Raw genomic sequence first — 18,710 nt, 5'->3', positions numbered from 1 at the left:
TTTTTAATAATTCTATATGTTTTTTTAATAAAATAAAAGTAATTAAAAGGCCATTATTATTGTGTTCGACCACTGGACCCTCGGCATATGCCCCTCCTACACTGGCTCATGACAAATAGACATGTGCTCAATCCTAATATTTTCAGTTGGCAATCACAAATTTGACACTTGAGCTAACTCTCATTATTGTATATAATTGGCTTGAGAAATTATTTGCTCTCTTATTTACTTTCAATAGTTTTAATTTCTACTTAAGATTTTTAATAAGCTTAAATCTAATAGTGACGGGTCAAATTCACTTGGTCAGTCACTGACTAAGTAAAAACCACCGATGAATTATAAATTAATAAGTGTGTTAAAACCTTAACATATAACAGAATCTCGATCCATAAAAATTTAACGAACGGTTAATTTTTTTAGCTATTAATTTATCATTCACATTAATTGAGATTTCACCAATATTAATCTCCAACACACCCCTTTACGCGAATGTTCCTAGGCATGAAGTGTGCACAACACAAGCTCATCTAACCATGTGTTAAATTTAATCAACAAATGAGGTTGCAAGAATTCGAACCATCAACCACTTGGTTTTAAGAGACTCTGATACCATATCATGAAATCAACTGATTAATAGTTAATGTGCAAAAATACCTTTATTATTATCCGTGACATGTGACGGACCATATATAACAAGAACACCATTACTGAAATAACACTACCATCAATATGTCTTCTATTATTCCTCTCCTCACCCCTTACAAGATGGCAAACTTCAATCTTTCTCATAGGTAACATTAATTCTTATAAGTGCTTGTAACAATTTTTTAATTTCTTAAAGTGATCGATAGATCGAATTCTGAAATAATTTACAATTTTTTGGTTCAGAATTGTTATGTCGGCACTAACCAGGCAGCGATCTTACAACGATGTTCCTCAACCACATGCCATATTGTATTATTCTCAAAGAACAACCAAAGGCGGTCTTCTTATTACTGAAGCTACCGTAATTTCTGAAACCGGTAGAGGGTAATTTCGACTTTTATTTATTATCTACAAAGCTATATTTTTTGAAATTTAATTGAATTTCTAAGCATAAAGTAGTTGCCTTGTTTGGATACATTAATTGAAGGTCTAGAGATACACCTGGAATTTGGAAAAAGGAACAAATTGAAGCTTGGAAACCTATTGTAGATGCTGTTCATGCTAAAGGTGGCTTCTTCTTCTGTCAACTTTGGCATGTTGGTAGAATTTCAAATGCAGGTTTGTTCTTCACCACGTCTCAGGATCGGATCATTACATATAACATGTTAAATGCAAAAATAGGAGAAATTATTAGAATAAGTAAACTTTCTGTTACCATTTTATCTGTTACTATATTCAATCCCTAAAATCTTGTGAAGATCACAATTTGATTGTATTTCAATTACCTAGTTAGCAGTGGCGGATCTAGGATTTCCGAACAGGGGGGCTAATTTTAGCCCAAGGTTTAAAAAAAAATTATTGCATATATAAAAAAGTAAAATCAAATTATACAAAATTTTAATTGTATTGATAAATAAATGCTAAAAAGTACTTGTTACATATATTACTAGAAAATGTACCTATTTTTTGACAACGGACACGCTCTCGAAGTTAAAGAAGAACCTAAAATACATTCCATAAACTATAAAAACCCTAAACTAAAATTCCTAAATCAAAACCCTAAACTAATTCAACAAATTATAAATTAAACTATCAAAACCCTACAAATTCCATAAACTATCAAAACCCTAAATTAATTCAACAAATCACTAAATTAATTCAACAAATTATAAATTAAAAACCCTAAATGAAAATAAATCTAATTTTATAGAAGAAATTACATATCATATGAAATTTGGAGGCTAGCCGGAGTAATTAGAAGAAGAAAGTGGAGGAAAATGAAAAGAAAACGGAAGGGGGTGATGAAATAGGAAATTTGGTAAAAATGCAATGTGGCTTTTAAGGCCACTTTGCGCACTCCCCTAATCCCTGTTTTTTTTTTATTAATTGGCCCCCCAAAACGACGTCATTTTGGGTTGGGGCCAAATTAAATAAAATAGAAGAGATCGGGGACCTCTCGATCTCTTCTATTTTTTTTTTAATTTGGCCCCAACCCAAAACGACGTCGTTTTGGGGGGGCCAATTAATAAAAAAAACAGCCCAACCCAAGTGGGCTGGGCTGTATCTTCGCTACATCTCCTTCTCGACAGAGAAGATGTAGTAGTGGCTGGCGAACCCTAATCCCTCAGTGATACCGGGCAGCGGCTGGCTGGGGGGCTAATATTTAGCCCTCCCTAATCCTCCATGGCAGTGCCGGCGCCGTGGAGGCTGGAGCCCCCACGGGCGCCGGGCTGCCTCCGCCTCTGCTAGTTAGGACCTTAATTATAAGGATATTTATTTGTAATTATTGTATAAATATTAGGGAAAGGAACGAACTAAGCCAGGGGCGGATGTATGGGGGTCAAAGGGGGAATTTGCCCCCCCCCATTAAAAAAAAAAACTTTTTTTAGTCCAAAAATAAGGATTAAAGTGCAAAAATACCCCTAATGTTTTGGGTCAGGAGCAATTTTATCCCTAACGTCTAAAATGGTACAATTTTATCCCCAATCTTGGAAGCCAAGAGCAATTTTACCCCTAACGTTGATAAATTGGGTCAATTTGAGAAATAATTCATCAAACTGTCTTCTCGGTTATGAATAATAGTGTCTGAAATTGATCCAATTTATCAACGTTAGGGGTAAAATTGGTGCAAAATTACAAAATTGATATGCAATTGGTGCAAAATAAAGAAAAAAATGACTCTATTTTATAATAGAGTCTGAAATTGAGACAATTTATTAACGTTAGGGATAAAATTGCTCTTGGCTACAAACATTAGGGGTAAAATTGCATCATTTTAGATGTTAGGGGTAAAATTGCACCTGACCCAAAACGTTAGGGATATTTGATGCGTAACAACCCGAGAATCCCGGAAATGGATGATTACGAGTCGGAAACATTATAATTTATGTTTTTTATCAAAAAAATCATGAAAATAATGCATGACAATTGAACGATTTTGCATTTTTCGTCACCAAAAATTGAACAATTTTGCATTTTTTGTCATAAAAAATTTAACAATTTTACATTTTTTGTCTAAATTTTTTTTACGTAGAATTTTGCCCCCCCCTCTCTCAAATCCCGGATTCGCCACGGAACTAAGCAAGGATTCCAATTCTATCAGGAATGGATTAATCCTCATTAGTTTAGGCATGTTTCTAAATGAAAGAATTGAAACTCGGATTTTTAGTAGACTAACATACTAGTAAGAGAATTTAAGAAGAACACAATATTTGTAATTTTAATACTGAGTTTTATTTTGATAGATTTTCAACCAAATGGGCAGGCTCCTATCTCTTCCACAGGCAAACCCTTAAGTGAATTTGCAGAGTTCACACCTCCAAGACGACTACAAACAGATGAAATTCCTCAAATTATTAATGATTTCAGGATTGCTGCAAGAAATGCCATGGAAGCTGGTACATTTTTTCAGTATTTTTTTTTTGTTAGAATCAGATCCATTCAACATAATTCATCAAGATCAATAGCAGAAGTGTACCTGAATCCGTAACACAACGGAATGAATGTTATAATCTGAGTGGTTAATGACCAATTTTTAGTGGGTTGGGGGCCGATTTTGCACGTGTGTGGGTATTTTTTTTTTTTTGCTAAATCGAACTTGCCCAATTTTTTTATATATATATACATGTTATAATCTGAGTAAATGAACAAATTGTAAGTATTAATGTAAAAAATTTCAAAATTAAGGCACATTGTGTCTACGATTCTTAACATATAAAAGAAAAATTGTGTTCAATAAAAAAATTTTGATTTAGAGGACCTAACAGGCAAAAAAAAAATTAGAAATTTGGATTTGGACCGGCCTAATAGTCCAAAAATAAATTAGGAAGTCGGATTTGGTGGCCTAACACGTAAAAATAATAATTAGAAATTTGGATTTAAGAAGGGTCTAACAATTCTTGGGACATCTTGGGAATGTTAAACCAGCACGCCATTAATATTTCTTGGAGACACGGGTCCGGAATTGCCCCTGATCAAACCAATTTATCAAATACACTAGGTCAAACATCAAATTTATCAAATATCTAATCAAATTTAATGAAATCACAAATTTAGGACCATAATCCTTACATTTTATGGAGACAGGGGTCGAAACTACCCGTGATCATGATGGCTGTGGCTGCCGGAGGGGCCGTCCCCCTGTATACGTCCGTGAACGCAATCGAAAGCGTCTCAGATTGATTTGTGACATTATTGAATAATTTGAAATTTTCATTTTGTTACTTCCAGGCTTTGATGGAGTGGAGATCCATGGAGCTCATGGTTACCTAATTGATCAGTTTATGAAGGATTCAGTGAATGATCGAACAGATGAGTATGGCGGATCTCTGGAGAACAGATGTCGATTTCCTTTACAAGTAGTTGAAGCTATAGTCGACGAGATAGGAGCAGATAAAGTTGGAATTAGATTATCACCATTTACTGACTTTTATGAGTCAGAAGACTCAAACCCTAATGCTTTGGGATTTTACATGGCAAAATCTTTGAACAAATGTGGAATTGTTTACTGTGACATTGTTGAACCCAGATTGAAAATGGATCTTGACATAATTGAAACTCCATATAGTCTAGTGCCTATGAGAAAAGCTTTCAAAGGTACTTTCATGGTAGCTGGGGGATATGATAGGGAAGATGGAAACAAAGCAGTGAAAGAAAATTGTGCAGATGTTATTGCTTATGGTCGTCTTTTCTTGGCGAATCCGGATTTGCCAAAAAGATTTGAGCTTGATGCTCCTCTGAATAAGTATCACAGGGAAATATTTTATACAAATGATCCTGTGATTGGTTATACTGATTATCATTTTCTTCAAGACACTTCATAGGGTTTAGATGAAGAATTTGATTTCATTTCACTTATATTTATGTACTTGTACAAACTTTCAAGTTTTAGAAATAAGTATATTCATGTTTCAAAAAAAAATAAGTATATTCCATTTGTGAATAAAGAGAGCTAAAGTAAGGGGTATTCCCTATTAAAATGGTCAGGCCCCGGAAACAAAGCAAAATGGAAAAACCAAATTAAACACGAACACAATAAGGAGTAGTATCAAACTCAGACGTATCAGCATGTAGGAAATCCCGGAGGTCTGCATGCGGCACAACACATATAACCCAAGGATAAAGTTCCTCCGCAGTCATCCAATCAACGACCCGATTACTTTCTCTGAAGGTATAAACTAATCTGACATCCAACATTGTTTCAATAGAGTCTTGCACTCATTAATCAACCAAAAATGCCGATATGAGGGTTGCTCCATGTCAGCGAGAAGCCTAATTAGGACTTGAGAATCAATCTCTATAATAATGAGACCGAACCTCTTCTTCCAAGTCAACTGTAACCCATAGTAGACCCCCAAAGCTCAACAAGCTAATTTATAGGCAAACCCATCTAACCAACCGCTAACTCATCATGCACCAAACCACCCCTGGAAGCATACTCGGATTATGTTTGGTTGCTGATGAGGGCATCCCTCATTCAAACCCGAACCCGGAGTTAAGAGATGAGGACAGCGAGAGGCGGGATCACCAGCCAAGCACGCGAGGCATGCTTACCAAGGCGCGGGGCGTAGAGGGTTCCAGTCCCAAAGAGTTATCCAGGGAATCACTGACGCGGGGCGCATCCCCTAGTACGCGGGGCGTGAAAGCAGGGTCCGAAGTGCAGGGTGACCAGGAGGCCAACTACGCAGGGCGTACCACCAGGGACGCCATGCATGAAGATCATCAATGAGTATCACCACGGTCAGAGGTTCAAATGCGCGGGGCGTGAACCCAGGAACGCCACGCGTGAAGTCATCTTCGAAGGCCTTCCAATCTCAGTAGCTAAAACACACGGGGTGTACCAAGGTCCACGCGGGGCGTGTCCTACTAGAAGAATACTTCTCCTCCAAGTTCTCACTAGTGGGGGACCAATCCTACTCTTATTTAATTACTGTTTTGCCATCAACCACTATTTACTAGGTTGCCATTATTTTCTTCCCTTCCCATCTTACCCTTGATCCTATGTTTTACTAAAAACCCTATTCAAGGGTTTCTAGTCTTTTCCCTCTTATGTTGTTGGAGTATATAAGATCCTTTATTTGTAATGAAACACAACTTTTATGAAATTTATCTCAAAGCCTCCATTGGAGCTCAAGGTTAATCCTTGCTTGGGTTTATTCAACCTTCAAGTTTAGCTTGAAAAGATTGTATTCTTTGTGAGTTTACGACTAAAACTCTCAATCGACTTTAATCTACATCAGTTGGTATCAGAGCCGAGTCGTTTTCCTTCCCGGAGACTTCTTCTCGGAGATGGTTCAACCACGTATCACAAATGAAGCCACTGGATCCATGGAACAAAGAGTTGAGACGTTAGAAGGAAATTTGAAGCATCAAACGGAATCTCTAAACACGTTCGAGGAAAGGTATAACACGAGTACCCGAGAGATTCTTCTTGCCCTTGAAGAACTATCGGACTCCGCAACACTCAAGCTCTTCTAACCGGGGAACCCCACCGGCGGCAAGAAGAGCAAACCCGCCCTCTACTTGACCGGCAACCGACACCGCCACTAAGGAGAACTTATGCACCCCAAACATTGGACCCTCGGGTTCAAGAGGTAAGGCGGACTAATCCTGTAATCATTAGAAATGTGGATAGTGATAGTGATGGGGACTTATTTGACGATTACGATATACCTAGGATTGCTAAGAATATGTGGATTAGGATTGATGATAATGCCATATATGATAGACCTAGGCATGATGTGCTTGTGAATGATGTTGTTGGTCCCACGCATGTGCGTGTCGGGAATATGGATATTTTGCATAATGATGTTGTAGGTGGTTATGAGAGGGAGAATGTTGGTTTTAATGACCCGTATGGGGGTCGGGGTAATGAAAGAGGCGGATGTAGGGGCGAGCCGAATATGAGGATGTGGTACGGTGGAAAATTTGAGAGGGATGACGCCTTCAAATTAAAAGTAGACTTACCGTCATTCGGGGGAGAACTCGACATAGAGGGTTTTCTCGATTGGTTGCTAGAGGTGGAACGGTTCTTTGATTATTCAGGAATACCGGAGGATCGGAAAGTCCGTTTAGTGGCTTACCGGTTGAAAGGAGGAGCTTCGGTTTGGTGGGATAATGTTAAAGAAGGGAGAAGAAGAGGAGGAAGGGAGCCAATTAGATCTTGGCTTAGAATGAAGTCGATGTTGTGGGAGAGATTTCTACCACCCGACTACGAGCAGTACATTTACAGTTCTTATCGGAATTGCTCACAAGGTGCAAGGAGTGTGCACGAGTACACCTCGGAGTTCTTACGGCTTTCGACAAGGGCTAACTTGTCGAAAACCGAAAGCCAAAAGACTTTAAGGTATCTTGAAGGATTAAGGTACAACATCCAAGACCGGATTGGAACGCAAATGGTGATTCGGGTGCAAGACGCCCGTAATTTAGCATTAAAAGCCGAGGCACAGTTGAGTTTGAGGGGACGAGAGGGCTATAGGAGAGTCGGGACTGAAGGCGCTTATGGAGGGAGAGGAGCTCCCAAGGGGATTGATAAGGGCAAGGGTATTGCAAGTTCAAGCGATTCTAAGGCACCAAGTGCGGGAAAGGCACCTAGCGGAGATGTGAGGCCTTTTAAGGCGACACAACCCCCTAGGGGCAACAACCCTTATGCTAGACCGGCTCCATTCAAGTGTTTTTGATGCAATGAGTCGGGCCACCATTCTAATGAGTGTCCCAAGAGGAGGAGTGCCAACATGATTGTGCGGTACGAAGATGATGATGAGTACGATGATGAAGGGGATGTTTGTTGTGATCCGGTTGATGATGAGTATGAAAGAGAGTACGAAGGGCGGCAAGCCATACATGTGGTGAGGAGACTCTTAGTCTCGAGTAAAGTGGAAACGAACCAACGGCATCAATTGTTCCAAACCCGATGTTTAGTTCAAGGGGTAAAGTGCAATGTGATTATTGACAATGGTAGCCAAGAGAACATCACTAGCGACACAGCGGCTAAGAGGTTTGGGTTGGTTATCGAAGCACATCCGAGTCCGTATAGTGTGGGTTGGATCAAGAATGTCGGGGAGCTGAAAGTCACTCAAAGGTGTAGGGTACCTCTTGAGATAGGAGAGTACCAGGATGAAGTCTATTGTGACGTTGTAGAGATGGATGCTTGCCACCTACTGTTGGATAATCCGTGGCAGTTTGATAGGGATGCTACCCATGCCGGAAGGAAGAACACCTATCGATTTGTGAAGGACGGGACTCGTTATGTGCTCACACCTCTTGTAGGAGAGTCCAAGACTAAGGAGAAATCTACTTTGATCGTTTGCCCGACTCACAAGGCGTTTATCAACGAGTGTGAGGAAAGTCAAACGGTCTATGTAGTGATGGTGAAATCTAGTACACCATCGGGGAGGGTAGGTAGCGAAGGGGAAGAAGTCCCGGAAGAAGTAGGGAATTTGCTTAATGAGTTCCGTGATGTGTTTCCGGAGGAGTTACCATACGAGCTACCACCCCTACGGGACATCCAACACCATATCGATCTTGTGCCGGGAGCTAGCTTGCCTAGCCGCCCTCATTATCGGATGAGTCCCAAGGAGAGTGAGGTGATGAAGGAGAAGGTGGAAGAGTTGATAAGAATGGGCTATGTTAGGGAGAGCATGAGTCCATGTGCGGTGTCGGCTTTGTTGACACCCAAGAAAGATGGGTCGTGGAGGATGTGTGTGGATAGCCGAGACATCAACAAGATCACTATTCGGTACAAGTTTCTGATTCCCCAACTTGATGACATGCTTGATCAATTGGGTGGGTCCAAGTTCTTTTCGAAGATTGATTTGAGGAGTGGTACCACCAAATCCGGATCAAGGCGGGAGATGAATGGAAGACATCGTTTAAGACGTGTGATGGATTGTATGAGTGGCTAGTGATGCCATTCGGGATGACTAATGCACCGAGCACTTTCATGAGATTGATGAACCAAGTATTGCGTCCGGTGATTGGGAAGTTCGTGGTGGTCTACTTTGATGATATTCTCATCCATAGTAAAACGTTGGAAGAACATGTGGAGAACTTGAGGACCGTACTAGCTTTGCTCCAGGAGAACCAACTCTTTGCCAACACTAAGAAGTGTGACTTTGTGATGGAGAGCTTGGTGTTTCTCGGGTATGTGGTCAGTGGGAGCGGTATACAGGTTGATGAAGAAAAGGTTAGAGCTATTCGGGAGTGGCCGACTCCGAAGACCGTTGGGGATATTAGAAGCTTTCATGGGTTGGCTACTTTCTATAGACGGTTCATCCGGAATTTCAGCGCCATTGTGGCTCCTATGACCGAGTGTTTGAAGAAGGGTAGAGGCTTCAAGTGGGAAAACGAGCAAGAGAGCAGTTTTGCATTGATAAAGGAAAAACTAAGCACCGCTCCGGTTCTAGCCTTTCCAGATTTTGATAAGCTCTTTGAAGTCGAGTGCGACGCGAGTGGAGTAGGAGTTGGGGGAGTATTGATGCAAGAGAGGAGACCCATTGCTTATTTCAGTGAGAAGTTGTGTGACTCGAGACAAAAATGGGCCACCTATGATAAGGAATTCTATGCGGTAGTGCGGGCTCTTAAGACGTGAGAGCACTACCTTATTGGGAAGGAGTTCATGTTGTACACCGACCACCAAGCCCTCAAGTACCTAGGAAGCCAAAGGCAACTCCGAAGTTCTATGCATGCCCGGTGGTCCGCCTTTGTGGATAAGTTCCCCTATAAGCTTCTCCACAAAGCGGGGCAACAAAACAAGGTAGTGGATGCTTTTAGTCGAACAGTAGCACTCCTCAAAACAGTAGCCTTGGAGTTAGTAGACTTTGAGCACATCAAAGGGGAGTACTGTGATGACCCGGACTTTGGGAGCGAGTGGGAGAAGTGTAGGAACGGTACCGAATGAGGGGAGTATCAGTTAGTCGACGGGTTCCTCATGAGGGGTAGCCAATTGTGCCTGCCAGGTACGTCCATACGAGAAAGAGTGATCCGAGAACTACATGGAGGGGTGTTGGGAGGTCATTTTGATAGAGATAAGACCTTTGAGGCGGTTAGCTCCCGATACTTTTGGCCTAGGATGAGGAGAGATGTGGCATACATCGTGGAGCGATGTGAGAATTGCCAAACATCCAAGGGGCATGCTACTAATGCCGGATTACGAATGCACCTCCCGATTCCAGAAACCATTTGGGAGGATCTCTCAATGGATTTTGTGTTGGGGCTACCAAGGACCCAACGGGGTATGGATTCTATATTCGTGGTGGTGGATCGATTCTCCAAAATGGCTCATTTTATCCCGTGTCGAAGACTAGTGACGCCACCGCCATTGCTAAGCTTTTCTTCCGTGAGGTAGTGAGGCTACATGGGGTACCAAGGACCATAGTATCGGATTGGGACACCAAGTTCGTCAGCCACTTTTGGCGGACCATTTGGACCATCCTCGTATCCACTTTGAAATTTAGTACCACGGCTCACCCACAAACGGACGGGCAAACCGAAGCGGTAAACCGGACTTTGGGGAATCTATTGAGAAGCAAATGTCAAGACAAACCCAAGATGTGGGATTATATGATCGCGCAAGCCGAGTTTGCCTACAACTCCACCGTGAGTTCGACCACCGGGAAGTCCCCTTTGAGATTGTGTATACTAAAGCTCCGAATCACTCATTTGATTTGGGCGAGGTTCCGAAGGGAGAAAAGAAGAGTGTAGCGGCACATAACTTGGCTAACGACTATCACCAAATGCACCAAGAAGTTCGGCATAACATTGAGGAGAAAAACTGTAAGATCAAGGCCAAGGTTGACGAACACCGGAGAGATGTTCAGTTTGAGGTGGGAGATGAGGTGATGGTGTACTTGGGAAAGGAGCGACTCATGCATGCTACTAGTAGCAAACGGAGGCCAAGGAAGTATGGCCCCTATCGGATCACCAAGAAGATTAGCATCTCTCTTCGGGTCCCCAGGCACGTCCAGGACGATAGCATTCCTGTCATTGACTGTTTGGGTGAAAGCACAAAACGGCTTCAGCGCTACTCTAACTATCTCTCCTCTGCCGCCAGGAATAAGACCTTCCTTTACCAACCCGATGATGGCAAAACGGGGGAGACAAGTAAAAGAGGAACTCAGCCTCAGCCTTTAGGAACTGTGTCTGCGTCTGGAAGCAAAGGAAAAGTAATTGCTTATGTTGATCCCTCAGCTCAAAGAAAGAAGAAGTAAATCTAGCCAGTTTGTGTCTAGAGATTTGTCACCATATCCTGTTACCTGTTTTTTTGTGTTCTCTACTGTTTAGGTCAATATGCTCTGTTTTGTTGTTGTTTAAATCCAATATCACAATATCAGTTTTTTTTTTCTTCTTGATCTGACTAATCAAGTTTGAACAAACAAATCAAAAAGGTTAACCACATTAACACTAAACTAAGAGACAACATCTTTCCAAAACTAAGTCAGTATATACAAATGTAACAAGTCTAATGAAATTTGATCTTGGAAGGCTTAGAATAAAAGTAAGACAAAATGAATGCAACCCTTACGGGGGAGTCATATCAAAAACATCAATCATGGGGCAACTTATAACTGAGTTCCGTAATTATGTATTTTGCCAACATCAAAATGGGGGAGTTTGTTGAAACACCTTTCCACAAGATTTTGATTTGACAAAATCATCCATGATTAAGAGGCAATGAAATTTAGATGCTTTGATTTAATTGTACTTATATGTTTGTTAAATCTTGAGTGCAAAAATATATAAAGTAAAGACATGACAAAAGTCAGCACAAACGAAGCTGAGTAGAAAGGAACTCAGCATGACAAAATAGAAGCTGGTTGGAGCTAAAATTCAGAAACAAAACGAAGCTGACTAAAGCTGAAGACTTCTTCAGGAGCGGTTAAACAAAATGAAGCTGACCTTATAGGAACTCAGCATGAATCGTGAAACATTCGAAAAGAACAAACAAAGCTGAGTAACAGTCAGGACAGCATGAAGGATTCGTTCACAAAAAGACAAAGTCTGCAAATCTTCTGCACCAATAATTGGAACCTCGAAGACACCTAAAAGACTAATTCCGAGAGTCATGGGACGTTGGATTATTGGAAACAGACAACTGGCATAAGCAAACAAACCAGACGCTAGAGGACAAACCTGACGCCTGAAGAAAACAGAGAAAGGGAATGGAGGTGCAGTCTGAAGCTTTCCAGAAATTGTTCCCCAAAAGAGCCGTTTTGGTAGCAACGGTCAAGACATTTCAAAACAATCAAGTCCACAGAATTTCTTCTATAAAAGGACAATCGAAGAACTTAAAAAATGACTGAAGCATCAAAGAAAAATACAAGAGAGAAAGTTTCAAAAGCACTCAAATACAAAAAGAATCTTACACCGACGTTTCTATTCTATGTGTAAAAGCTAGATTGAGTTGTACTCATCTAAAGTGTTCTTTAGTTCAAAAATGAACAAGTCTGTGATCAGTAGGAATATTGAGAGTGTAAAGCTGAGTGCTTGGTTGTAAGCATTTCAGTAGTAGAGAAATCTAGGTGCTGGGTTGTAGCACTTAGTAGGAGTTGAGTAGACGAATAGAGGAAGGTACTCTTGCATATTCAACTGCCTTGTAATTGGTTTGTGCTCTACCTTTAAAGAGCTCAGTATTGGATTCAAAAAGCCAGGAGGACTCTGGGGACTGGACGTAGGCAGAGAGGCCGAACCAGGATAAGTGATACTGAGTAATCTCTAAACTCTCTCTTATAACTGCATTTGTTGTTTGCTTTATTTACTCAACATATAAATTGCCCAAGCTGATCCTGAGTAAGTAATTGGTGCTGAGTTAGAAGTTGACCTCCAAGAGTGTCAATTCCTAACTCTCAAGGAAACAACTTTGGTCAACATCTGACTAAAGCCGTCCTGTGATATATCTCACCAAGCTGACCAAAGGCTGAGTTAATAAACTCTCAAAATAACTTCTGGTCAGGTCAATTAAAACACGAAAAAGTTATATTAGTTCCTAACCCCCCCCCCTTGGAACTAATTACCAGGGACCAACAAGTGGTATCAGAGCAAAAGCTCACTACTCAAAGATTTAACAATCTTGAGCTGATCCCTAAAAATGGGTGAGAATAGCACTCGTTTCCTTCCTGGAAACCAAACAACACAGATACTCCCTGAGGGATTATCAATCACTAGACCACCCCTATTCTTTGGATCAAATTATACATTCTGGAAGAATAGGATGAAGAACTTTATTCAAGCCACAAACATGAGTGCATGACTTACAATTGTTCAAGGTCCACATGTGCCATACAAAACTATTAACAATGAGAAAATTGTTAAAAGTGAGGCTGAGTGGACAGAGGATGACCTCAGAAAACTACAAAATAATGCTTCGACTATAAACATGCTTCATTGTGCGTTAGATGCTGCAGAATACAATAAGATTTCAGGTTGTGAGTCAGCACAGGAGATTTGGAAGAAGCTTGAAGTAACCTATGAAGGCACAAGCAAAGTTAAGGAGTCTAAAGTCAATCAACATATGAGACTCTACGAGCTGTTTGAAATGAAGGAGAATGAAGACATCTCAGAAATGAACGCAAGGTTCACAAACATTATAAATGAGCTAAAAAGGCTTGGAAAGAACTTCACTGAAGAAGAACAAGTGAAGAAAAATTCTGAGAAGTCTGCCCAAGAGCTGGCAAGCAAAGAAAACAGCCGTAGAAGAAGCCCAAGACTTGACTACCTACAAATATGATGAGCTGATCGGATCCTTGCTGACCCATGAAATCTCTATGAAAAACTTTGAAGCCAAAGAAAAAGAAAAATCAGAAGATAAGAAACAAAAATCCCTTGTCATGAAAGCTGACTCAACTGAAGCGGAGTCAACTGATGATGAGGAATTGGCCATGTTCACCAGAAAGATGAAAAAACTGTTCAGGAGAAATGATAGAAATGGAAAAAGATCATTTAGAAGAAATGATAAGTACAAAGCTGAGTCAAGTGATAAGTACAAGAAGGACAGCTCGAAATCCGTCACATGTTTTGAGTGTCATCAAACCGGGCACATCAAGTCAAGCTGTCCCAACCTCAAGAAAGAGAAGAATGGAAGCAAAAAGGCTATGGTAGCCACATGGAGTGACAGTGATGAGTCAACATCATCTGAAGCTAAGCAAAATGAAACAGCCAACATATGTTTTATGGCAGATGATGGAGCTGACCAATCCCAATCTGAGCATGCTGGCCTTTCTGATGAAACTGACCAAGAGAATCACAACAATGAGGTAACATCTTTACTTTTTCTTAGAAATGAAATGGTGAATGCCCTGAGTGACTTATATACACTAACTAAGAAGTGTAATAAAAAGATTAAGGCACTCAGCAGGCGCTGTGATGAGATTGAAGAGGTCAAGCTGAGTGACCTCCGATATCTTCTCCAGGACAACTCTGACTTGCACACCAACATGCAAATCCTACATAAGTTTGTCACGGAGGTTCAATCTGAGTCAAAGAAACTTAGAAAGGATATCACAACATTACAGAGTCAAGGGAAGGGCTCAAACAGAAATAAAGCCATGATGAGTACGCAAATAATTGTCAGCATAAGCAAGTCACTCAATGTGAATGTTGTGGAAAAAGGGGACACACAAAGGATGTGTGTTGGCATAACAAGCGGATTGTCCAATGTGACTTCTGCGGAAGAAAAGGGCATTCCACAAAAGTATGTTGGCATGCCCAACACAATAATGCTGACTATACTCAGTTCAATCCACAAAGGGTATCTTTTTGTGACTTCTGTGGTAAACCAGGCCACACCATAAAAGTATGTCGTCACAAGTTAAAATATGACTTTGCACCTGTCTATACTAACAAGAAAGGACCCAAAAGGAATTGGGTACCTAAAAATGAATAGTTTAAACTACAGGTCAGCTTGACATGCGTGGAGAAGTCAAAACTATGGTATAGACAGCGCATGCTCAAGGCATATGACAGGTGATGAAACTCAGTTCATCACACTAGAGCTTAAACGAGGTGGAAGTGTAAGCTTTGGAGACAACAAGAAGGGTAAGATAGCCGGCTCAGGTACTATCGGAGGTAATCCAACCATTGAGTCTGTCTCCTTAGTTAAAGGTCTCAAATACAATCTGCTGAGTGTAGCTCAGCTTTGCAAGAGCGGCAGAAGGGTTGTATTTGATGATACTAAGTGTCAAATACTCGAGGGAAATACAAATGAATTAATTCTAACTGCCCCACGTGTAGAAAATGTATATATGTTAAACTTGGAAAAACAGTTTCCTAAAAATATATGCTTAGTGTCTAAAGAGGACAACTCCTGGCTATGGCATAGAAGACTTGGGCATGTCAGCATGGACCTTCTTGCCAAATTAGCTAGAAAGCAATTAGTTGAGGGATTACCCAAATTAAAGTTTGAAAAAGATCAACTATGTAGAGCCTGTCGGCAGGGTAAACAAACTAAAAAGTCATTTCACAGCAAAAATATCATCTCAACCAAAAGGCCATTGGAATTACTACACCTGGATCTTTTTGGACCTATCCAGCCACTCAGCTTGGGAGGTAAGAAATTTTCTTTGGTCATTATAGATGATTTCTCTCGGTACACTTGGATCATCTTGCTGAGTAGCAAGGATGAAACCTTTGAGATGTTCACCACATTGATCAAAAAGCTTGAAAATGACAAAGACCTAAAAGTAGCTCACATTAGAAGCGACAATGGTGGAGAATTCAAAAACCAACAGTTTGATGAATTCTATAAAACATGTGGTATTGACCACAACTTCTCTGCTCCTAGAACACCTCAACAAAATGGGGTTGTTGAAAGGAAAAATAGAACCATTGTCGAAATAGCTAGGACAATGCTGAGTGAAAATAGGAGTCCAAAGTACTTCTGGGGTGAAGCTGTTCACACGGCACGTTATATACTGAATAGGGCTCTAGTCAGACCTATACTCAAGAAAACCCCATATGAACTTTGGAAAGGTCGAAAGCCCAACATTGGATACTTTCGTGCCTTTGGGTGTAAATGTTTTATACTCAATACAAAAGACAATCTTGCTAAATTTGATGCTAAAGCTGATGAGGCGATCTTTTTAGGGTACTCAACAAACAGTAAAGCATATAGAGTATTTAATAAAAGAACCCAAATTGTAGAAGAGTCTGTACATGTTGAGTTCGATGAAACTAACCCTACAGGTAAGTCAGCTCAGACTGAAGAAGATGAACCAGGCTCAGCTTCCGCTGATCAACCAGAAGCCACAGTGTCAAACATACAGGAGCTGACTCAAGGTAAGCAAGAAATTGAAATATCATTTGCTGACCAATCTATTCCTGTAAAAATTGTAGAAACACCTCTTCCAAACAACTCAACATTGCCCAAGGAAGTAAAGATCCCAAGAGGTCATACAGAACAAGCCATTCTTGATGCTGCCAACAACAAACTGATGACCAGGGATCAACTTAGAAAATATCTCAGCAATGTTGCATTCGTATCAATACATAAGCCAAAGAATTTTGCTGATGCAAGAAGAGCTTGACCAATTCACCAGAAATGAGGTATGGGATTTAGTACCTAAACCTAGGAATCAAAAGCCCATAGGAACTAAGTGGGTCTTTAGAAATAAGCTAGATGAACATGGAAATGTGATTAGAAACAAAGCCCGACTTGTAGCCCAAGGCTATAGTCAGCAAGAGGGTATAGACTATGGAGAAACATTTGCTCCTGTTGCTAGATTAGAAGCTATATGTATATTGTGTGCCTATGCCAGTTACATGAATTTTAAACTATACCAAATGGATGTAAAAAGTGCGTTTCTTAATGGCTTTATAAACGAAGAGGTATACGTTAATCAACCTCCTGGATTTGAAGATCCAAAATTTACAAATCACGTTTATAAACTCAAAAAGGCCCTGTACGGCCTAAAACAAGCTCCAAGAGCTTGGTATGAGAGGTTGACCAACTTCCTGCTGACCAGGAAATATGTCAGGGGAAAAGCTGACACAACCTTGTTCATTAAGAAAAAGGGTAAACATACCCTACTTGCACAGATATATGTTGATGATATAATCTTTGGTGCTACTGACGAATCTTTATGCAAAGAATTTAGCCAACAGATGCAAACTGAGTTCGAAATGTCCATGATGGGTGAACTCAACTTCTTCCTTGGACTCCAAATCAAGCAAGGTAAGAATGGCATATTTATAAGTCAGTCTAAGTACACCAAGGAAATGTTAAAGAAATTCAGCATGGAAGATTGCAAACCAATATCAACCCCCATGGGTACCGATACTGTCCTATGCAAGGATGAAAAGAGTAAGTCAGTTGATAGTAAACTCTATCGAGGTATGATAGGTTCATTACTCTATCTCACTGCTAGTAGACCAGACATTCAATACTCAGTATGCTATTGTGCTAGATATCAAGCTGACCCCAGGGAATCTCATCTAACTGCTGTAAAAAGAATTTTTAGATACTTGCAAAGCTCAGTTGATGCAGATCTATGGTATCCAACCTCAAATGACTTCACACTCATTGGATATACTGATGCTGACTACGGACGAGATAAGCTAGAACGAAAAATTACTTTAGGAGGATGTCATTTCCTCGGAAGATGTCTAGTATCTTGGTTTAGCAAAAAGCAATCATCCGTTGCTCTGTATACAACTGAGGCTGAGTACATGGCTGCTGGAAGCTGTGTTGCACAAGTCCTATGGATAAAGCAACAGCTTGAGGATTACGGAGTCAAAACAAAGACAATAGAGATCAAATGCGACAACAAAAGTGCCATTGATCTATCTAAAAATCCAGTCCAACACAGCAGGATGACGCATGTTAACATAAGGCATCACTTCATCAGAGACCATGTACTAAAAGATGAGATCAAGCTGACCTATGTGCCAACAAACGATCAGCTTGCAGATATCTTCACAAAGCCCTTAGCACGAGAGCAATTCAACATACTAAGGGAAGCAATTGGTATGTCATATCCACTCTAACTAAATCTATATTGAATGATTGCCATGTGAGTGGAACTTTGAATAATTGTGCAAATGCCATGTTGAGTGAAATATCTATTCCCTACTAAGCTTAAAAATGAAAAAGCCACCCTATGCATACATATTAAGTAACGATACTGAGTAGGCATAAAAGTTGAGTAAACATCCCATGCTGAGTAGATAAACAAATCACTCTATGCTGGGTAAAAACACATGCTGAGTATGTAACTTATGCTGAGTTAATAAGAGATAGAAAAATTGTCTTCAAAAACACTAGAAGCTTAATATCATGGACGCTTCGAATTCCAGCGAAACCTAGCAAAAACCCACTCGCGTAAAGTGAAGCTACACGTGTAACCTTTGACACCTTGGGAAGACGCACATTAATGCCAAAACCCATGCACCGAAGATGTCATAATTGACAGAATATCTGTCGGTTGAACTTCCCTAGGAGAAAAACGGCTAGATAATGATTTAGGGTCTTCATGAATTTATATAAAAATAGAAGAATCACTCGTCATTTCTTACGTTTGTAATCTAAACTTCTTCCTCTCTAAGAACTTCAAAATCGTCAAAAATGTCTCCCAGCA

At 40.4% G+C, this 18,710-nt stretch overlaps 1 protein-coding gene across 1 annotated transcript; it reads left to right on the top strand.

The window, feature by feature from the left end:
* The first annotated feature begins 701 nt into the window (after window positions 1–701).
* On the top strand, window positions 702–5,001 carry LOC136201459 (putative 12-oxophytodienoate reductase 11). The gene is made up of 5 exons (XM_065992123.1): window positions 702–791; window positions 889–1,029; window positions 1,133–1,263; window positions 3,390–3,542; window positions 4,375–5,001. The coding sequence occupies exons 1-5, from the start codon at window positions 730–732 to the stop codon at window positions 4,965–4,967; spliced, it is 1,080 nt and encodes a 359-aa protein (XP_065848195.1). The 5' UTR covers window positions 702–729; the 3' UTR covers window positions 4,968–5,001.
* Window positions 5,002–18,710: the final 13,709 nt, after the last annotated feature.

Source organism: Euphorbia lathyris, chromosome 7, assembly GCF_963576675.1.
Source record: "Euphorbia lathyris chromosome 7, ddEupLath1.1, whole genome shotgun sequence".
NCBI lineage: Eukaryota > Viridiplantae > Streptophyta > Magnoliopsida > Malpighiales > Euphorbiaceae > Euphorbia > Euphorbia lathyris.
The sequence above is the reverse complement of the archived record's forward strand: the minus strand, read 5'-3'. Positions and strand labels throughout refer to the sequence as shown.